This window comes from Nerophis ophidion, linkage group LG02 (assembly GCF_033978795.1).
Source record: "Nerophis ophidion isolate RoL-2023_Sa linkage group LG02, RoL_Noph_v1.0, whole genome shotgun sequence".
NCBI classification, from domain to species: Eukaryota; Metazoa; Chordata; class Actinopteri; order Syngnathiformes; family Syngnathidae; genus Nerophis; species Nerophis ophidion.
Window position 1 is genome coordinate 75,649,623 of NC_084612.1, and position 23,836 is coordinate 75,673,458.

The 23,836-nt window shown below is 39.8% G+C and overlaps 1 protein-coding gene across 1 annotated transcript in view; it reads left to right on the plus strand.

The window, feature by feature from the left end:
* The window catches only part of LOC133545543 (leukocyte cell-derived chemotaxin 1-like), a 53,129-nt gene that overhangs the window by 13,424 nt on the left and 15,869 nt on the right, over positions 1–23,836 (plus strand). Inside the window, exons 3-5 of the mRNA XM_061891250.1 lie at positions 1,200–1,340; positions 3,294–3,407; positions 16,280–16,430. Of these exons, the coding sequence (XP_061747234.1) occupies positions 1,200–1,340; positions 3,294–3,407; positions 16,280–16,430 (406 nt within the window). The remainder of the gene's footprint in view (positions 1–1,199; positions 1,341–3,293; positions 3,408–16,279; positions 16,431–23,836) is intronic.

Sequence of the window (23,836 nt, forward strand, 5' to 3'; positions counted from 1 at the left end):
GTAAAATTCCCATTATAGGTTGATAGGCAACACTAAATGGTCCCTAGTGTGTGAATGTTGTCCGTCTATCTGTGTTGGTCCTGTGATGAGGTAAGCTCCAGTACCCCAATGACGCCCTCAAAAAAGGGACGAGCGGTAGAAAATGGATGGATTATAGTATTGCCAAAATTGGGACATTTTCTTACAAAATTGTGGCTTTTGTCGAGTAAAATTTTGACTTGTTTTCATAAAATTGCCAAAATGTTAAGCTTTTCTTGTAAAATTGAGTAAAATTCCAACTTGTATCACAACATTGCACAAATGTTCAGTTTTTCTTGCACATTTTTGACTTGCGTTGAGTAAAATGATGACTTTTATTATAGAAGACTGCCAAAATTGAAAGTTTTTCCTGGGAAATCGTGACCTTTCTCTTGTGAAATTCCAAATAATTTTTCACAACAAGCTTTTTTTTTCTATATTTGCATAGTATGTATGTATTATCAATGTTGTAAATACAAATATTTATATATCTAGATATGGTGGTCCTAAAGGGGTAGGCATTCTTCGGAGGTCCCCAGAAGTTCGGAAATACAAGATTGTGTGTGTGTGTGTGTTTAGGTCTACAATGTCCACAAATGGTGGTCCTAAAGGGGTAGGCATTCTTCGGAGGTCCCCAGAAGTTCGGAAATACAAGATTGTGTGTGTGTGTGTGTTTAGGTCTACAATGTCCACAAATGGTGGTCCTAAAGGGGTAGGCATTCTTCGGAGGTCCCCAGAAGTTCGGAAATACAAGATTGTGTGTGTGTGTGTGTTTAGGTCTACAATGTCCACAAATGGTGGTCCTAAAGGGGTAGGCATTCTTCGGAGGTCCCCAGAAGTTCGGAAATACAAGATTGTGTGTGTGTGTGTGTGTGTGTGTTTAGGTCTACAATGTCCACAAATGGTGGTCCTAAAGGGGTAGGCATTCTTCGGAGGTCCCCAGAAGTTCGGAAATACAAGATTGTGTGTGTGTGTGTGTTTAGGTCTACAATGTCCACAAATGGTGGTCCTAAAGGGGTAGGCATTCTTCGGAGGTCCCCAGAAGTTCGGAAATACAAGATTGTGTGTGTGTGTGTGTTTAGGTCTACAATGTCCACAAATGGTGGTCCTAAAGGGGTAGGCATTCTTCGGAGGTCCCCAGAAGTTCGGAAATACAAGATTGTGTGTGTGTGTGTGTTTAGGTCTACAATGTCCACTACAGCATGAGCATCAATGGAAAAGTGGAGGAGGGCACGATGGAGATCGACACAGAAAACAACATGGAGACGTTCAGCACCGGCAGCGGGGCGGACGAGGCCGTGGAGGTCCACGATTTCGAGATTGTGAGTCATCAAACACTTTTAAGAATGTCAGATCTCAATGAAAGACCTTTAAATTGTGATTCAACATTGAGTACAATAGCCTTCTCTCGATTGTTTTTTACGTTCCAGATCCCCTCTAGTAGGTGAATTCTACCTATTGATTATATTTAGAATATACACAACAAGTATTTGGCCACCCCAGCCGAATGATTTAAATCAGGTGTCCTAATCACTTGTGTATAGAATCAAGCACTTAGGCATGGAGACCGTTTCTACAAAACATTTGCGAAAGAATGGGCCGCTTTCAGTGATTTCCAGCGTGGAACCGTCACATTTTAGGTTGTCTTAAAGAATTTGGAGGTAATCCTCCTTTTTCATTCTCTGTAAAGCACCAGTTCCATTGGCCGCAAAACAGGCCCAGAGCATAGTACTACCACCACCATGCTTGACGGTAGGAATGGCGTTCCTGGGATTAAACAATAACAAACATGTTGCTTGGTATTGTGGCCAAACAGCTCCATTTTTGTTCCATCTGACATCACATGGACAAAGATAAGACCTTCTGGAGGAAAGTTCGGTGGTCGGATGAAACAAAAATGGAGCTGTTTGGCCTCAATGCCCAGCAATATGTTTGGAGGAGAAATCCCAGGAACAGCATTCCTACCGTAAAGCATGGTGGTGGTAGTATTAAGCTCCGGACCAGTTTTGCTGCCAATGGAACTGGTGCTTTACAGAGACTAAATGGGGCAATGAAAAAAGGAGGATTACCTCCAAATTCTTTAGGACAGAAAATAATATTTGCCTTGGAGGCCTGAAATATGAACCTTCTATTAAAGGCCTACTGAAAGCCACTACTAGCGACCACACAGTCTGATAGTTTATATATCAATGATGAAATATTAACATTGCAACACATGCCAATACGGCCGCTTTAGTTTACTAAATTACAATTTTAAATTTCGCGCGGAAGTATCATGCTAAAACGTCGCGGTATGATGACGTGTGACGTCACGCATTGTAGAGGACATTTTGTTCCAGCACAGGCGTTTTCGTCGCATAATTCCACAGTATTCTGGACATCTGTGTGGCTGAATCTTTTACAATTTGGTCAATGAATAATGGAGACGTCAAAGAAGAAAGCTGTAAGCGGTGTATTGCGGCCGCCTTTAGCAACACAAACACAGCCGGTGTTTCATTGTTTACATTCCCGAAAGATGACAGTCAAGCTTCACTATGGAACAGAGATGTCAAGCGAACACGGTTGGATTGGACCACACACACAAAGTACAGTGTATTATGTAGCGATCATTTCGAAAGATCGTGTTTCGAAGAGGGTCCCTTGGAAAGGGCAGAGATCGGCATCGCCACCACCCGTCGACTGGTGCTGAAGAAAGGTGCAGGGGCCGACCTTCAGGTTGTACAGGTACGACCATATAATCTCACTAAAACACTAGTAACACAATAAGCAGATACGGGATTTTCCCAGAATCATCCTAGTAAATTTGTCTAATAACATCTGAATCGCTCCCACTGTATAGTCTTTTTTTTCTTTCTAGTCCTTCACTCTCACTTTCCTCATCCACGAATCTTTCATCCTCGCTCAAATTAACGGGGAAATTGTCGCTTTCTCGGTCCGAATCGCTCTCGCTACTGGTGGCCATGATTGTAAACAATGTTCAGGTGTGAGGAGCTCCACAACCCGTGACGTCACGCGCACATCGTCTGCTACTTCCGGTACAGGCAAGGCTTTTTTATTAGCGACCAAAAGTTGCGAACTTTATCGTGGATGTTCTCTACTAAATCCTTTCAGCAAAAATATCACAAAATGATGAAGTATGACACATAGAATGGAGCTGCTATCCCCGTTCAAATAAGAACATCTCATTTCAGTAGGCCTTTAACACAACACTTGCCTTGACCTTAAAAAAGGTCAAATACTGCATGGCAGCAATGTTAACTACACATTTTCTGCAGGGAATCACTGGGATTCGCTTCTCAGGCAGTGAGAAGTGCTACATCAAGACCCAGGTGAAAGCTCACCTGCCCGACGTGCAGACCCTCGACAAGGACTCCATGACCTTTGACTTGGTGGGTTGGTCCATTGTGTGTTGTTGCTTTTATTACACTTTTAGGCAAAAATAGGGAGAAACCATGTAAGCGCACAAGTACACCGAAGTCGGACAGGAAATTAATTCCCCACCAAAATTAAATATAATTTATTTTTGGTTTTAAAAACATTATTTTCACGTTTTTGTAATATTCAGTCAGATTTCTTAATTTCTACCCGCAGGTAAATTTGGCTCACAGTTAGAGACATTCATACAAAACAATATAATAAATAAAGTAAAAACTTTTTCCCCCCGGCTATTTGGTTTACGATTGTAATTTTCACCAACATTTTTTTCAGGTTTTCGTATAGTTTCTCAGTAAACGTACGATCAACATTGCTCGTTTAAAAAAAAAAGGTTGGTTTACATGCAAAATTGGGCGCCCAAACAAAGAATCACAGCATTATATAAGCAAAATAACCACGGGGGCCAGAGAAAGTTGTGAGTGCCAGCACTTCGAAATGTCAAATAATTTATTTTAAGGAAAGAGCCCTAAATTAAAAAGGTACAAATGATAGTAAATTTTAATTTGTAATTATTCTTTGTTAAAAAAAAAACAAAAACGTGTAAATGCGGGTTTTGGAACGAATAACTAATGAAAACTGAAGAATTCCTTTATTTCTACCCGCAGGTAAATTTGACATTTGTACAAAACAATATAATAAATAACAGTTTTTCAGCTATTTGGTTTATGATTGCAGTTTTCACCAACATTTTTTTCCGGTTTTCGTATAGTTTCTCAGTAAACGTACGATCAACATTGCTAGTTTAAAAAAAATAAATAATGTTTGTTTACGTGCAAAATTGGGCGCCCAAACAAAGAATCCCACACATCGGGGACGGTCTATGTGCTTTTCTTTGTGGAGTATTATTGCAAAATAAGCATTATATAAGCAAAATAACCATGGGGGCCAGAGAAAGTTGTGAGTGCCAGCACTCCGAAATGTCAAATAATTTATTTTAAGGCAAGAGCCCTAAATTAAAAAGGTACAAATGATAGTAAATTTTAATTTGTAATTATTCTTTGTTAAAAAAAAAAAAATTGCACGTAAATGTGGGTTTTGGAACGAATAACTAATGAAAACTGAAGAATTTCTTTATTTCTACCCGCAGGTAAATTTGACATTCGTACAAAACAATATAATAAATAACAGTTTTTCGGCTATTTGGTTTACGATTGCAATTTTCACCCACATTTTTTTCCCGTTTTCGTATAGTTTCTCAGTAAACGTACGATCAGCATTGCTAGTTTACAAAAAATAAATACATGTTTGTTTACATGCAAAATTGGGCGCCCAAACAAAGAATCCCACACATTGGGGACGGTCTATGTGCTTTTCTTTGTGGACTATTATTGCAAAATAAGCATTATATAAGCAAAATAACCATGGGGGCCAGAGAAAGTTGTGAGTGCCAGCACTTCGAAATGTCAAATAATTTATTTTAAGGAAAGAGCCCTAAATTAAAAAGGTACAAATGATAGTATATTTTAATTTGTAATTATTCTTTGTTAAAAAAAAAAAAAAAATAGCGCGTAAATGTGGGTTTTGGAACGAATAACTAATGAAAACTGAAGAATTTCTTTATTTCTACCCGCAGGTAAATTTGACATTCGTACAAAACAATATAATAAATAACAGTTTTTCGGCTATTTGGTTTACGATTGCAATTTTCACCAACATTTTTTTCTGTTTTTTCGTATAGTTTCTCAGTAAACGTACGATCAACATTGCTAGTTTGAAAAAAGAAAAAGAAATGTTTGTTTACATGCAAAATTGGGCGCCCAAACAAAGAATCCCACACATTGGGGACGGTCTATGTGCTTTTCTTTGTGGACTATTATTGCAAAATAAGCATTATATAAGCAAAATAACCATGGGGGCCAGAGAAAGTTGTGAGTGCCAGCACTTCGAAATGTCAAAAAATGTATTTTAGGGCAAGAGCCCTAAATTAAAAATGTACAAATGATAGCAAATTTTAATTTGTAATTATTCTTTGTTAATCAAAAAAAAATAGCGCGTAAATGTGGGTTTGGGAACGAATAACTAATGAAAACTGAAGAATTTCTTTATTTCTACCCGCAGGTAAATTTGACATTCGTACAAAACAATATAATAAATAACAGTTTTTCGGCTATTTGGTTTACGATTGTAATTTTCACCAACATTTTTTTTCCGGTTTTTGTATAGTTTCTCAGTAAACGTACGATCAACATTGCTAGTTTAAAAAAATAAATAAATGTTTGTTTATGTGCAAAATTGGGCGCCCAAACAAAGAATCCCACACATTGGGGACGGTCTATGTGCTTTTCTTTGTGGACTATTATTGCAAAAATAAGCATTATATAAGCAAAATAACCATGGGGGCCAGAGAAAGTTGTGAGTGCCAGCACTTCGAAATGTCAAATAATTCAATTTTAAGGCAAGAGCCTTAAATTAGATAGGTACAAATGATAGTAAATTTTAATTTGTAATTATTCTTTTTTTTATTTTTATAAATAGCGCATAGATGTGGGTTTTGGAATGAATAACTAATGAAAACTAAGAGTTAAAATGTTTATTTTTCCCACCCAAAAATCAAATGTAGAGTCAAAATCAAGAGCCCTGCTTCTTCCTACTCCTTTTCATTCTGGTTAAATACAGCAAATATGAACGTGATGTCCTTAAATGCAACACCACAAAGGTGTTAAAATAGGTGGAAAAATGGGAAAAAAATAAATATTTACAATTTACAGTACAACCCTTTTTCGGAACCATACTAAAACCATACCATTGTACCACTGATTATCGCAAAAAAAAAAAAACGCAAAATTAGTTCAAAATGTATTTTTTTTAATTAAAATTAAAGACTTAAAACTACTTTCAGAGACAGGATATAAACAGCTTGACCTTGGTCCATTTTAATAAGATTGTTATATGTTAGTTGCAAAATTGACTTTTTTTAAAGATGTGCTAACAAAAACAGCTCATTAGCATTGAAGCGATAGTCACACACAACAACAGCATAGTGCTATTTTTAAACTAAAGGCTAGTTTTGGGGCGATACACTTGGGCCTCAGATACTCACAACCAAACTAACTAAATAGCGTGTGCAAATTTTAAAATTGCTCTACTAAAACTGTTCCATCTTCTCGACGCTGACTAGAAACGTTGTCTAAAAAACAAAAGTTATTTTTTTAAGCACCATGAACGTGACGCCATTGTCCCGAGAACAAGAATTAAAATGGTGATCGAGGTGCAAGAAAATGTATGTTGCAAGAATTTGTTTTCATAGAGGAGGAAAACTATTTTAATATCACACCTATAAGAAGCAAAAAAAACAAGCAGCGTTGGTCGGGTCCGCTGTTGGCCGCCGCCGCCGTGTCCCGGGTCCCGATCTTAGTCAAACCAACATAGAGGTTTTTATTTCATGTCTCTACGACATTTCTAACAGAAGTTACATGCAGTTTTGTCTCGGTTTTTTCCTAGGGGGCGCTAAGCGCAATTTAGATTTTTGGGGTTTGGTTTTTTATTAGATGGCAGTTTTTGCCAGTCCTGATATGTGTGTAAAATTTGGTGAGTTTTGAAGCATGTTAAGGGGGTGAAATTACAGATCGGCGATTCTGGATGTTGTTGATAAATGGCTTTCGGTCTGCATAACAGAGCTTTAACTAGCACTTACAAGCATTTTAAGTGGGTCAAATTACAGCTCAAAGAGGCAAAAACGTCATTTTTTAGGAAAAGTTGCGCAGGGGTTTTTTGAAGGCGCGTAAAATCAAAACCTGAAAACTTATCAAAACTTTGATCTATACTTTTAATCAGAAGGGTTCAAAGTCTCCCCTGTGCGAGTTTGAAGCTGAAACGACAAACGGGCTCAGAGGAGATAACTTTTGAAGAAAGGTGACGGGTTTTCAAAAAACTTTTATTTTGAAGGGGCAATTTTTAACTTCCTGTTGATTTTTGCCGAAGGATGTCAATTATCGAAATGTAGGTCTAAGTCAGACCTACCTAGAAGTTTTTGTTTCATGTCTTTCCGACATTCCTACCGGAAGTTACAAGCAGTTTTGTCTGTGTTTTCTTCCTAATATCACTCCTATAAGAAGCAAAAAAAACTACATAAAAACGTAATTTAAATGCGGCCTGCAGTCTGCAAAATTGAAAAATGCGTGGGCCACTTTGATATATTAATGATACTAAAACCGATACGATGTAGGTCAATCAAAATATGATAAAGTATCTGGACAAAACATTCCCAACTTAGCTTTGTTTTGTAGTTAAAGCAATTTAGAGTAATATAACACCCTTAAAATGTTTTTTCTATCAGTCTTTACTAAAAGATCCAGTTGCAAGACAATGCATTTTTCATTTAGAAAAGAAACATTTTAATATCTCTCCTGTAAGAAAAAAAACTACATAAAAAGGTGTCATGTCTTTTTCGGCTATGTTCTGTTACCTTTGGACTCTTTAAGTTCCTGGTTTTTTTTCTTCACTCCCTTGTTTTGTTGCCATGGTTGTAAATTGCGTTCACCTGTCTCTGATTAGTGTTGCCCGCTCACCTGCTCCCCGAGCACTAATCAGAGGCATTATTTAAGCCTGCCAGTCGGGCTGGCGTCATTGTGTTCTTTTCTTGCTAGTTTTTTTCATGCCAAAGTCCATGCTGCTCTTGTCAAGCCATAGAAAGTGTCGTTTGTTTTATGCTCATAGTCTATGTGTTAGTTTTGTTCCTTAGCAAAGTTGTGCCTCCGCTCTTGTACCTTTTTTAGTTCAAATAAATCATGTTTTTACCTAAACGCCGTGTCCCAAGTAGTCCCGTCTGCTTTCCTGGGAGAACGACCCCGCAGGATGACGCCAGCCCCGACTGACTGGCAAAGGCAGGCTTAAATAATGCCACTAATTAGGGCTCGGGTAGCAGGTGAGCGGCCGAACACTAATCAGAGACAGGTGAACGTCATTTGCAACCATGGCAACAAAACAAGGGAGTGAAAAAAAAGGAACTTAAAGAGTCGAAAGGCCAACAGAACATAGCCAAAGAAGACGTGTAAATGCGGCCTGCAGTCTGCAAAATTGAAAAATGCGTGGGCCACTTTGATATATTAATGATACTAAAACCGATACGATGTAGGTCAATCAAAATATGATAAAGTATCTGGACAAAACATTCCCAACTTAGCTTTGTTTTGTAGTTAAAGCAATTTAGAGTAATATAACACCCTTAAAATGTTTTTTCTATCAGTCTTTACTAAATGATCCAGTTGCAATACGATGCATTTTTCATTTAGAAAAGAAACATTTTAATATCTCTCCTGTAAGAAAAAAAACTACATAAAAAGGTGTCATGTCTTTTTCGGCTATGTTCTGTTACCTTTGGACTCTTTAAGTTCCTGTTTTTTTTTTCTTCACTCCCTTGTTTTGTTGCCATGGTTGTAAATTACGTTCACCTGTCTCTGATTAGTGTTCGCCCGCTCACCTGCTCCCCGAGCACTAATCAGAGGCATTATTTAAGCCTGCCAGTCGGGCTGGCGTCATTGTGTTCTTTTCTTGCTAGTTTTTTTCATGCCAAAGTCCATGCTGCTCTTGTCAAGCCATAGAAAGTGTTGTTTGTTTTATGCTCATAGTCTATGTGTTAGATTTGTTCCTTAGCAAAGTTGTGCCTCCGCTCTTGTACCTTTTTTAGTTCAAATAAATCATGTTTTTAGCTAAACGCCGTGTCCCAAGTAGTCCCGTCTGCTTTCCTGGGAGAACGACCCCGCAGAATGACGCCAGCCCCGACTGACTGGCAAAGGCAGGCTTAAATAATGCCACTAATTAGGGCTCGGGTAGCAGGTGAGCGGCCGAACACTAATCAGAGGCAGGTGAACGTCATTTGCAACCATGGCAACAAAACAAGGGAGTGAAAAAATAGGAACTTAAAGAGTCGAAAGGCCAACAGAACATAGCCAAAGAAGACGTGTAAATGTGGACAGCAGTCTGCAAAATTGAAAAATGCGTATTTATTTTTATTGTTACTATTTTTTTTTTTACACTGTGGCACTTTGAGGTTGTTTGCTCAACGTAAAGTACTTTTTACAAATAAAATCTATTATTATTATTATTAATATTAATGCAAAACGTGCTTAGTTCCCTATTAAAAGGTTAATTTGTTCAACTTTGGCCCGCAGCTTTGTTCAGTTTTAAATGTTGGCCCACTCTCTATTTGAGTCAGACAAGCCTGTTTTAAGACATTCTAAGAGTGCAACCCCTTCTCCCCCCAAATCCGTCACGTTTCCTGTGTCGGGTTATTCGCCACAAATGGGGCCATAAGGATCCCCCCCTTCCCTACTGTACATGTTCAACTATTCAAACAAGACATTTTCCTTGTATCAGAGTAACAGCTAATGGTGTTCATCAATAAAATGTATTTTTAGAACACGCTGTAGGCCGATAAAAAAAACTAACGGGGGGCATAAATCGAATTTTGACACCCTTGAATTGGAACAGAGTGTGCAGGCATTAGTGGTGAGGGAGCAAAGGCATGTCTATTATACATTCAATATACTGTACACACACACACACACACACACACACACACGCACACACACACACACGCTTAGAGTCAAGCCATTGTGCTTGTTCAACTGAAGCTGTGTGATAATTAAAATCATTTAATTCTCCATAAGCTTCACGTCCGCATAAATCCACATCACCACAACGGCCTTCGTAAACACACACACACACACACACACTCACACACACACACACACACACACAGAGACGTCATTATCACGCCAAGGCTGTTCTTATTGCCGCTGCATGCGCCATAAACGATCATTTATTTCACATTTGTGCTTTTGTGCATGATTGTGTTACTCTCTTTGCCTCCTAAATGATTGTTCCGTGTGTGTGTGTGTGTGTGTGTGTGTGTGTGTGTGTGTGTGAGTTCTTGTATTTCTGCCCTTCTTGAGACATCCACTAGGAAAAGTACCGTCCATATGAGGACCGGTGAACAAGTTACGACCGAAATCATGGTCCCGATACGGAAAAAACCATCGGCAAATATTAGAGTCTGTGAACATTGCTCCAAAGTCAGGATTTTTTGTTGATGTAGTGTGCGTACAAAAGTGAACATTGACAGGCAGCAATATATGATAAAATAAGACGGCAGGTATAGAAGGACTTCCCTATTCATCCCCGAAAAAAAAAAAACGCCGGGTGAACGGCGGATTTTGCAACTCCCGGTGCTGACGCAAGACAACCCGTGTCCGATATGTGCCCGTAGGATGAACAAATACACTACGGTACTAGGACTATGGTGGCCATTAACAGTTAGCTTCTACAGCTGGGTTGCCCAAAGCGTGGTACGTGACTCGTTTGTGACCGGCCTTAAGCACATTACAAAGAATAGAGATCTCATTTGCACCCCCTGGTGGTGAAATCTATCAAAATGAGGGTGGTCCCAAAAAGGAGGGATTTTTCACATTAACTGGGTGTCGGTTTTAAAAGTGCTCCCCCTCTGGTCAACATATGAAATAACAAGTAGTTGTAAAAATGTGAAGTGCTCATCCTCTGGTGAACATATGAAATAACAAGTGTGTGTAAGGAATTGAAATGAGCCCCCTTGGGCCAAAATTAATTAGTAATTAATTTCAATATTTATATAGAGACATACTGTACTAACAAAGTAAATAATGAAGATTAAAAAACAATTACACAGTATGTTGACTTTTTCTTATAAAATAGGGAACAAATTCTCCTATTTCTGTTTCTGCAATATTGCAATATTTTCTTGTAAAATTATTTCCTTTTTATGTAAAATTATTACTTTTTAACGCAAAATGGTGACATTTGTCATCCAAAATTCTGACTTATCACAATATTGCCAATTTTTTTGTTGTTCTTGTAAAAGAGTGACCTTTTTTTTTTTTGGGAGTAGAAATATGGCTTTTGTCGTCATTTTGCCAAATAAAATTCCGATTATTATTATAACATTGCCAAAATTTTTAAGTTTTCTTAGAAAATTGTGACGTTTTTCGAGTAAAATTACGACTTTATTCAAAAAATTGCCAAACTGTTCAGCTTTTTTCTTGTAAAATTACGACTTTTTTCAAAAAATTGCTAAACTGTTCAGCTTTTTTCTTGTAAAATTACGACTTTTTTCAAAAAATTGCCAAACTGTTCAGCTTTTTTCTGGTAAAATTACGAATTTTTTTCAAAAAATTGCCAACAAGTTCAGCTTTTTTCTTGTAAAATTGCGACTTTAATCATAATATTGCACACATGTTCGGTTTTTCTTTTGACTTGTGTTGAGTCAAATGGCCACTTTTTATTATAATACCGCCAAATTGTTGTGAAATTCCAAGTCGTTTTTCACAAAACCTTTCCCATACTGGCGTAGTATTTCCATTCATCCATCCATTTTCTACTGTTTGTCCCTTTTGGGGTCGCTGGAGCCTATATCAGCTCCAATCAGACGGAAGGCAGCGTAGACCCTGGACAAGTCACCACCTCATTTCAGGACCAACACAGATAGATAATACTAATCTTTATATACCGTATTTCCTTGAATTCCCGCCGGGGCGCTAATTAATTTAAAACCTCTTCTCACTCCTGCGCCTACCAAAGGCATGCGGTAAAAGTAAGCATGCGCTAATTAATTTAAAACCTCTTCTCAATCCGGCGTTTACCAAAGGCATGCAGTAAAAGTAAGCATGCGCTAATTATTTTAAAACCTCTTCTCACTCCGGCACTTACCAAAGGCATGCGGTAAAAGTAAGCATGCGCTAATTAATTTAAAACCTCTTCTCAATCCGGCGTTTACCAAAGGCATGCGGTAAAAGTAAGCATGCGCTAATTATTTTAAAACCTCTTCTCAATCCTGCGCTTACCAAAGGCATGCGGTAAAAGTAAGCATGCGCTAATTGATTTAAAACCTCTTCTCAATCCTGCGCTTACCAAAGGCATGCGGTAAAAGTAAGCATGCGCTAATTAATTTAAAACCTCTTCTCAATCCTGCGCTTACCAAAGGCATGCGGTAAAAGTAAGCATGCGCTAATTAATTTAAAACCTCTTCTCACTCCTGCCCTTACCAAAGGCATGCGGTAAAAGTAAGCATGCGCTAATTATTTTAAAACCTCTTCTCACTCCGGCACTTACCAAAGGCATGCAGTAAAAAATTGAGTGTGATTTAAGGATACCATCATGAAAAGCACATTTAATTAAAAAAAAAATGTTATTATGGTCTTACCTTTACTTATAAATATAGTCCATGCCAGCTCCTTCTGATCAAAATCATCGATAACTTGTTTATAGAAGTCTTCCTTATCTTTCTTCAGTTTTAAAAGTCTCTCTGTCTCGATGGAGATCTTCCTTTATTACCTCCTGCTTCGATTAAAAGTCCAGTTTAGAAAACTGCTATCAGAAGGTCCGTCATATCCGTCCCAGCACATATCACGTCACTCAGTCACTTCTGCAGCCGAGTAGTCGCAAGGAGGATCACTAGCGCCCTCTACCACCAGGAGGCGGGAGTCATTTGATGACTCATATTTGACAGACGCAGCTACGGTATTGTGACGGTCTCAAGCCGTCGTCTTGCGGGTTCCCAGGAACACCAAGGAAGGACATGGCTTGAGCAGTTTGACTTTGTTTATTTTTTTAAATAAAACCTGAGTCCAGCTCGCTCGCCGTCTCCTCGCCGCCATCTTGGGCCGGACCGTCGGCCCCGCCTCTCCACAAGTATATTAATAAAACATAGCTGCTTTCAGTTCTTTTTAGCATACCGGTATTCAATAGCTTGGACCTTAAATCCTACTGAATAGCTCTTAATCTTCTTACCTTTATGCAATTTCAAATTACCGGTATTGAAATCAGCCTCCGCCATTTTGAAAATGATGACAGGGGAAGTATCACTCGTGACGTCACGAGTTTGACCCGGCGGTAATACTAAGCATGCGCTAATTCTTTTGCGGCGCGAGTTTGACCCGGCAGTAATTCAAGGCAGGCGCATACTATATGCCCGGCGGCAATTCAAGGAAATACGGAATATATGAATGGATTATCGTGGAGCCTGACTTAAACAAGTGGAAAAACTTACCATTTAGTGGTGAATTGTACGGAATATATACTGTACTGTGCAATCTACTAATAAAAGTTTCGATCAATCAATCAAAGAAAGGGTGGTCTTAAAGAGGTAGGCATTTTTTTTGCAGGTCCCAAGAAGTTCAGAACTACATAAATGTGTGTGTGTGTGTAAACAGGGAGATGTTGTTCTAATGGTTGCTGCAGGCTGGCCATTTACTATAATTTAGAGTGATGGCAAATACGGGCTGGATAGGCGCACACACACACACACACACACACGGAGTTTGACCCGGCAGTAATTCAAGGCAGGCGCATACTATATGCCCGGCGGCAATTCAAGGAAATACGGTATATATGAATGGATTAACGTGGAGCCAGACTTAAACAAATTGAAAAACTTACCGTTTAGTGGTCAATTGTACGGAATATATACTGTACTGTGCAATGTACTAATACAAGTTTCGATCAATCAGTCAAAGAAAGGGTGGTCTTAAAGAGGTAGGCATTTTTTTTTGCAGGTCCCAAGAAGTTCAGAACTACATAAATGTGTGTGTGTGTGTAAACAGGGAGATGTTGTTCTAATGGTTGCTGCAGGCTGGCCATTTACTATAATTTAGAGTGATGGCAAATACGGGCTAGATAGGCGCGCACACACACACACACACACACACACACGGAGTTTGACCCGGCAGTAATTCAAGGCAGGCGCGTACTATATGCCCGGCGGCAATTCAAGGAAATACGGTATATATGAATGGATTAACGTGGAGCCAGACTTAAACAAATTGAAAAACTTACCGTTTAGTGGTCAATTGTACGGAATATATACTGTACCGTGCAATCTACTAATAAAAGTTTCGATCAATCAATCAAAGAAAGGGTGGTCTTAAAGAGGTAGGCATTTTTTTTTGCAGGTCCCAAGAAGTTCAGAACTACATAAATGTGTGTGTGTGTGTAAACAGGGAGATGTTGTTCTAATGGTTGCTGCAGGCTGGCCATTTACTATAATTTAGAGTGATGGCAAATACGGGCTAGATAGGCGCGCACACACACACACACACACACACACACACACACACACGGAGTTTGACCCGGCAGTAATTCAAGGCAGGCGCATACTATATGCCCGGCGGGAATTCAAGGAAATACGGTATATATGAATGGATTAACGTGGAGCCAGACTTAAACAAATTGAAAAACTTACCGTTTAGTGGTCAATTGTACGGAATATATACTGTACCGTGCAATCTACTAATAAAAGTTTCGATCAATCAATCAAAGAAAGGGTGGTCTTAAAGAGGTAGGCATTTTTTTTTGCAGGTCCCAAGAAGTTCAGAACTACATAAATGTGTGTGTGTGTGTAAACAGGGAGATGTTGTTCTAATGGTTGCTGCAGGCTGGCCATTTACTATAATTTAGAGTGATGGCAAATACGGGCTGGATAGGCGCGCACACACACGCAAACACACACACACACACACACACACGGAGTTTGACCCGGCAGTAATTCAAGGCAGGCGCGTACTATATGCCCGGCGGCAATTCAAGGAAATACGGTATATATGAATGGATTAACGTGGAGCCAGACTTAAACAAATTGAAAAACTTACCGTTTAGTGGTCAATTGTACGGAATATGTACTGTACTGTGCAATCTACTAATAAAAGTTTCGATCAATCAATCAAAGAAAGGGTGGTCTTAAAGAGGTAGGCATTTTTTTTGCAGGTCCCAAGAAGTTCAGAACTACATAAATGTGTGTGTGTGTGTAAACAGGGAGATGTTGTTCTAATGGTTGCTGCAGGCTGGCCATTTACTATAATTTAGAGTGATGGCAAATACGGGCTAGATAGGCGTGCACACACACACACACACACACACACACACACACACACACACACACACACACACACACACACACGGAGTTTGACCCGGCAGTAATTCAAGGCAGGCGCATACTATATGCCCGGCGGCAATTCAAGGTAATACGGAATATATGAATGGATTAACGTGGAGCCTGACTTAAACAAGTGGAAAAACTTACCGTTTAGTGGTGAATTGTACGGAATATATACTGTACTGTGCAATGTACTAATAAAAGTTTCGATCAATCAATCAAAGAAAGAGTGGTCTTAAAGAGGTAGGCATTTTTTTTTGCAGGTCCCAAGAAGTTCAGAACTACATAAATGTGTGTGTGTGTGTAAACAGGGAGATGTTGTTCTAATGGTTGCTGCAGGCTGGCCATTTACTATAATTTAGAGTGATGGCAAATACGGGCTAGATAGGCGCGCACACACACGCACACACACACACACACACACCCACACACACACATATCCCCAAGCAGAGAGAATGGGTCAGATAAACTCTTATCAGTGAAGACGGACCCTCGCCTTTATTTTCCCCTCTAGCAAATCATTTGTGCTGGGGAAAGAAAAAAAAACAACCCACAAAAGGCAGAAGATATGTCTGCAACAACAAATGCCTGTGGGTAAAAAAACCACTCACACCTGCAGGCCGTGTTTACAGTACCGACGTCTACAAACCTTCACTGATGCTCATTTCTTAGCAACCTGGAAAACTCGGCCCATCCAATCTTCTCCTCCCTGCAGATCTTGATGACATCTGACGTTGGGAGTATTCAGCTAAATGTGGCGTAAATAGGGTTGGTGCACTCGAGCCTGGGGGGGGTGGGATCCTGGCGTGATTTGTCGTCGCTCTGCAAGGGCGACACCACGCACACGGGGGAAAGGCTGACGCCATCAATCGAGTGGCTGTTTGGTCGGTGTAGTTTCAACTCATTTCCTCTCACCGTTTTTCGCAGGACGACGAAGTGATGCCGGCCAGGTTCGAGGACGACCTGGTGTGGGTGGCGGCCGGCGCGCCCCTCTCGGATTCTGCCTTCCTCAGCAAGAAGATCAAGGATTTGTGCGGAGACCTGCCCATCTTCTGGCTCCGCCCCACCTACTCCACAAGTAAGCGGTCATTAGCAACTACCGTATTTTCCCGACTATGAGGCGCACTTAAAGGCCTACTGAAAGCCACTACTAGCGACCACGCAGTCTGATAGTTTATACATCAATGATGAAATATTAACATTGCAACACATGCCAATACGGCCTTGTTAGTTTACTGAATTACCATTTTAAATTTCGCGCAAAGTATCCTGTTGAAAACGTCGCGAAATGATGACGCGTGCGCGGACATTTTTTTCCAGCCCGTCTGCTTTAATCGCATGATTACACAGTATTCTGGACATCTGTGTTGCTGAATCTTTTGCAATTTGTTCAATTAATAATGGAGACGTCAAAGAAGAAAGATGTAGGTGGGAAGCGGTGTATTGCGGCCGCCTTTAGCAACACAAACACAGCCGGTGTTTCCTTGTTTACATTCCCGAAGGTGAAGCTTTGCTATGGAACAGAGCGGTCAAGCGAACATGGTTCCCGACCACATGTCAACCGGCAGGTTTCGGTGCGAAAATTGTGGTAATAAGTCGGCTCTTACCGTAGACATGAGCGGAGCTTGCGGACTCTCTTGCCTCTTCCCACCGGAGACACTGGCGGTCACCACACCCGTGGCCACACCCCTCCGACTTTCAGGTACTATATAATCTCACTAAAACACTAGTAACCAAATAAGCAGATAAGGGATTTTCCAGAATTATCCTAGTAAACGTGTCTAATAACATCTGAATCGCTCTCACTGCCATCGCCTTTTTTTTTCTCTACTCCTTCACTCTCACTATCCTCATCCACGAATCTTTCATCCTCACTCAAATTAATGGGGAAATCGTTGCTTTCTCGGTCCGAATTGCTCTTGCTGGTGGTGGCCATGATTGTAAACAATGTTCAGATGTGAGGAGCTCCACAACCCGTGACGTCACGCGCACATCGTCTGCTACTTCCGGTACAGGCAAGGCTTTTTTATTAGCGACCAAAAGTTGCGAACTTTATCGTGGATGTTCTCTACTAAATCCTTTCAGCAAAAATATGGCAATATCGGGAAATGATGAAGTATGACACATAGAATGGACCTGCTATCCCCGTTTAAATAAGAACATCTCATTTCAGTAGGCCTTTAAAATCCTTTCATTTTCTCAAAAATCTAAATGTACGGAATAATTCTGGTTGTGCTTACCGACCTTGTAGCAATTTTATTTGGTCCATGGTGCAAGTATAAGTGTGGCCAGTAAATGGCAGGCACACATAGGAGATACGTCTAGACTGCAATATGATAGCAGTAAACAACACTAAAACCTTGAATGTTCCATTCAGAATGACGAACATTACACACGGTAGGGCCGGGCAATATGGGCGAAAAAGTATATATACCGTATTTCCTTGAATTGCCGCCGGGTATATAGTATGCGCCTGCCTAGAATTACTGCCGTGTCAAACTCGTTTCGCAAAATAATTAGCACATGCATAGCATTACCGCCATCTCAGAATTAACGCCGGGTCAAACTCGTTTCGCAAAATATTATTTTTATTAGTGCATGTCTAGAATTTCCGCAGGGTCAAACTCGTCACGTCACGAGTGACACTTCACCTGTCATCATTTTCAAAATGGAGGAGGCTGATTTCAGTAATTTGAAATCACATAAAGGGAAGAAGATTAAGAGCTATTCAGTAGGATTTAAGGTCCAAGCTATTGAATATGCTAAAAAGAACAGTAAGCAGCTATGTTTTATTAATATACCGTAGCTGCGTGTGTCAAATATGAGTCATTAAATGACTCCCGCCTCCTGGTGGTAGAGGGCGCTAGTGATCCTTCTTGCGAATACTCGGCTGCAGAAGAAGTGACAACAAGCAGCGATCGTTTATTTTTTCCTCTCGCTTGCACTTTTAACATGGAGGATTACATATCTAAAACAAAACCGTTTTCTAAACTGGACTTTCAATCGAAGCAGGAGGTAATAAAGGAAGATCTCCATCGAGACAGAGACTTTTAAAACTGAAGAAAGATAAGGAAGACTTCTCTAAACAAGTTATTGATGCTTTTGATCAGAAGGAGCTGCGCATGGACTTCATTTATAAGTAAAGGTAAGACCATAATAACGTTTTTTATTATTAAATGTGCTTTTCATGATGGTATCCTTACATCACACTCAAATTTATAAGCGCAGGCTTAAATTTACCGCATGCCTTTGGTAAGCGCCGAAATATGAGAAGAGGTTTTAAATTAATTAGCGCCCCGGCGGCAATTCAAGGAAATACGGTAGATATATTTTGTACCGTATTTTTTCGGACTATACGTCGCAGTTTTTGTTCATAGTTTGACCGGGGGTGCGCCTTATGTGTGAAATTATTAACACATTACCGTAAAATATCAAATAATATGATGTGACTTATATCTGTTTATTTCCTTCTTTATTATGCATTTTCAACAGGTGCGACTTATACTCCGGAGCGACTTATACTCCGAAAAAAACGCTATTTAAACTCGATATATTTCTCGGTGAGAGTATACATGTAAAGATATTCATTTTTGAGTGATATTCTCTAAAATTAAAGTGATTTTTTTTTTTAACCCAGTTAGTCCAGATGGGTTTTAACAGCACAGAAAATAAACTTGTTTTAGTACAGACTCACATAACATAAATAAAATCGAAAAATGTATAACATAGCTGTGCAATTAATACAAAATGTATCAAACTCGAGATAAAAAAAAAAAAAAAAACATTTGAAGGCAGGAACTTTGTGATTTCCCTTCCTGGTTCGATGATCCGCCCTATCTTGCCTCTGATTGGCCTGTCCCTGACCAATCCTGACTCACCATGGTAAACAAGCACGTCTTGGAAGGCGGAAGGGGAGGGGCTTAAGGGAACAAGGAAAACAACAAATAAGCGGCGTTTGGTCATTTTTACGTGAAATAAATGATATCGATACTACGATCCAGCCGTGTCACCTTTGAAACCGCGGGGGGTTGCTGAAGCCTATCTCAGCTGCATTTGGGCGGAAGGCGGGGTGCACCCTGGACAAGTCGCCACCTCATCGCTGGGCCTCTATATTAAATCTATTATTATATATATATATCTGATTTATGACACCTAAAGACTTACAGAGTTTGCAAATAAATTGATATGATCAAAATAGTTTCAATCCGACAGAGATCCCTTCCCCACCAACAACTACTACTACTTTGGCCAAAATATGATCCAGAACCTTTATTTTCTTAATTCATATCTTGTTTAAAAATATATCGATACATCTTACAAACTTGATGTATCACCCAGCCTTATTTAACTAACTGAACTAAAGAATTTGTCCAAATCGTTAAGTATGATTTTGATGGATTGTCGGAGCATTACGGCTACCATAGTCAGAGATACAAGTAATACTATAGTTTGTTTATACGGACCGCATTAGCAGACATTATCTGGGGTTTTGTTTCCCAATATTATGCAAAAGAAACTTTTCTTACCTTCTGCTACCTGCTGATGTGTATTTGGGATCTGCATAAGTCCTGGAAATTTGCACACGTCCGCCATTGTAGTCCATAGTCGATAAACTTCTTCTTTGTCGCTATCTTCTTGTCATGGGACATTCATCCTCCGCTGTTGGCATTTCTAATATAAAGTAGTGTAAAGTTGTTACTTATATCTCGCTTTCAAAGCGTTAAAACATACCGGTGTAGTGAGTTTACATTATTCACCCAAGGAAGTTTAGTTAGAGAGATCCGGTCGGACGTTTTTTTTTTACACATTTCCGACCTTGTTGTTGCACTAGTGAGCTATGGATGAGGAAATGCTGCTCATTGTTGTACCTGCTGATATGTATTTGGGATCTGCATAAGTCCTGGAAATTTGCACACGTCCGCCACTGTAGTCCATAGTGGATAAACTTCTTCTTTGTCGCTATCTTCTTGTCATGGGACATTCATCCTCCGCTGTTGGCATTTCTAATATAAAGTAGTGTAAAGTTCCTACTTATATCTCGCTAACAAAGCGTTAAAACATACCGGTGTAGTGAGTTTACATTATCCACCCAAGAAGCTTTAGATAGAGAGATCCGGTCGGACGTTTTTTTGTTTTTTTTTACACATTTCCGACCTTGTTGTTGCACTAGTGAGCTATGGATGAAGAAATGCTGCTCATTGTTGTACCTGCTGATGTGTATTTGGGATCTGCATAAGTCCTGGAAATTTGCACACGTCCGCCATTGTAGTCCGTAGTGGATAAACTTCTTTGTCGCTATCGTCTTGTCATGGGACATTCATCCTCCGCTGTTGGCATTTCTAATATAAAGTCGTGTAAAGTTCCTACTTATATCTCGCTTTCAAAGCGTTAAAACATACCGGTGTAGTGAGTTTATATTATTCACCCAAGGAGCTTTAGATAGAGAGTTCCGGTCGGACGTTTTTTTGTTTTTTTTTACACATTTCCGACCTTGTTGTTGCACTAGTGAGCTATGGATGAAGAAATGCTGCTCATTGTTGTACCTGCTGATGTGTATTTGGGATCTGCATAAGTCCTGGAAATTTGCACACATCCGCCATTGTAGTCCGTAGTGGATAAACTACTTCTTTGTCGCTATCTTCTTGTCATGGGACATTCATCCTCCGCTGTTGGCATTTCTAATATAAAGTAGTGTAAAATTCTTACTTATATCTCGCTAACAAAGCGTTAAAACATACCGGTGTAGTGAGTTTATATTATTCACCCAAGAAGCTTTAGATAGAGAGTTCCGGTCGGACGTTTTTTTGTTTTTTTTACTCATTTCCGACCTTGTTGTTGCACTAGTGAGCTATGGATGAGGAAATGCTGCTCATTGTTGTACCTGCTGATGTGTATTTGGGATCTGCATAAGTCCTGGAAATTTGCACACGTCCGCCATTGTAGTCCGTAGTGGATAAACTTCTTCTTTGTCGCTATCGTCTTGTCATGGGACATTCATCCTCCGCTGTTGGCATTTCTAATATAAAGTAGTGTAAAGTTGTTACTTATATCTCGCTTTCAAAGCGTTAAAACATACCGGTGTAGTGAGTTTACATTATTCACCCAAGAAGCTTTAGATAGAGAGTTCCGGTCGGACGTTTTTTTGTTTTTTTTTACACATTTCCGACCTTGTTGTTGCACTAGTGAGCTATGGATGAGGAAATGCTGCTCATTGTTGTACCTGCTGATGTGTATTTGGGATCTGCATAAGTCCTGGAAATTTGCACACGTCCGCCATTGTAGTCCGTAGTGGATAAACTTCTTCTTTGTCGCTATCGTCTTGTCATGGGACATTCATCCTCCGCTGTTGGCATTTCTAATATAAAGTAGTGTAAAGTTCCTACTTATATCTCGCTTTCAAAGCGTTAAAACATACCGGTGTAGTGAGTTTACATTATTCACCCAAGGAGCTTTAAGTTAGAGAGATCCGGTCGGACGTTTTTTTGTTTTTTTTTACACATTTCCGACCTTGTTGTTGCACTAGTGAGCTATGGATGAAGAAATGCTGCTCATTGTTGTACCTGCTGATGTGTATTTGGGATCTGCATAAGTCCTGGAAATTTGCACACGTCCGCCATTGTAGTCCGTAGTGGATAAACTTCTTTGTCGCTATCGTCTTGTCATGGGACATTCATCCTCCGCTGTTGGCATTTCTAATATAAAGTCGTGTAAAGTTCCTACTTATATCTCGCTTTCAAAGCGTTAAAACATACCGGTGTAGTGAGTTTATATTATTCACCCAAGGAGCTTTAGATAGAGAGTTCCGGTCGGACGTTTTTTTGTTTTTTTTTACACATTTCCGACCTTGTTGTTGCACTAGTGAGCTATGGATGAAGAAATGCTGCTCATTGTTGTACCTGCTGATGTGTATTTGGGATCTGCATAAGTCCTGGAAATTTGCACACATCCGCCATTGTAGTCCGTAGTGGATAAACTACTTCTTTGTCGCTATCTTCTTGTCATGGGACATTCATCCTCCGCTGTTGGCATTTCTAATATAAAGTAGTGTAAAATTCTTACTTATATCTCGCTAACAAAGCGTTAAAACATACCGGTGTAGTGAGTTTATATTATTCACCCAAGAAGCTTTAGATAGAGAGTTCCGGTCGGACGTTTTTTTGTTTTTTTTACTCATTTCCGACCTTGTTGTTGCACTAGTGAGCTATGGATGAGGAAATGCTGCTCATTGTTGTACCTGCTGATGTGTATTTGGGATCTGCATAAGTCCTGGAAATTTGCACACGTCCGCCATTGTAGTCCGTAGTGGATAAACTTCTTCTTTGTCGCTATCGTCTTGTCATGGGACATTCATCCTCCGCTGTTGGCATTTCTAATATAAAGTAGTGTAAAGTTGTTACTTATATCTCGCTTTCAAAGCGTTAAAACATACCGGTGTAGTGAGTTTACATTATTCACCCAAGAAGCTTTAGATAGAGAGTTCCGGTCGGACGTTTTTTTGTTTTTTTTTACACATTTCCGACCTTGTTGTTGCACTAGTGAGCTATGGATGAGGAAATGCTGCTCATTGTTGTACCTGCTGATGTGTATTTGGGATCTGCATAAGTCCTGGAAATTTGCACACGTCCGCCATTGTAGTCCGTAGTGGATAAACTTCTTCTTTGTCGCTATCGTCTTGTCATGGGACATTCATCCTCCGCTGTTGGCATTTCTAATATAAAGTAGTGTAAAGTTCCTACTTATATCTCGCTTTCAAAGCGTTAAAACATACCGGTGTAGTGAGTTTACATTATTCACCCAAGGAGCTTTAAGTTAGAGAGATCCGGTCGGACGTTTTTTTGTTTTTTTTTACACATTTCCGACCTTGTTGTTGCACTAGTGAGCTATGGATGAGGAAATGCTGCTCATTGTTGTACCTGCTGATGTGTATTTGGGATCTGCATAAGTCCTGGAAATTTGCACACGTCCGCCACTGTAGTCCGTAGTGGATAAACTTCTTCTTTGTCGCTATCTTCTTGTCATGGGACATTCATCCTCCGCTGTTGGCATTTCTAATATAAAGTAGTGTAAAGTTCCTACTTATATCTCGCTTTCAAAGCGTAAAAACATACCGGTGTAGTGAGTTTACATTATTCACCCAAGGAAGTTTAGTTATTAGAAAGTTCAGGTCGGACGGTTTTTCATGGGACACATTTCAATCATTGTTGTTGCACTAGTGAGCCACGGATGAGGAAATGCTGCTCATTGTTGATTTAAGTAAACTCTGAATGTGACGCTTCTCTCACTGCCGTCCTTGCACGCTACACCGCTACAACAAAGACGACGGGGAGAAGACGCTGCCGAAGGTGAGCCATGTAAATAAGACCCGCCCACAAAACGGCGCATCCTGAATCAACTGTCAGAAACTCTGTAAAACACAATCCTCACCTGCCACCAGGTGGCTTAACCATGAGATGTTCCAAAACGAAGTAATAAAATAAAATACGT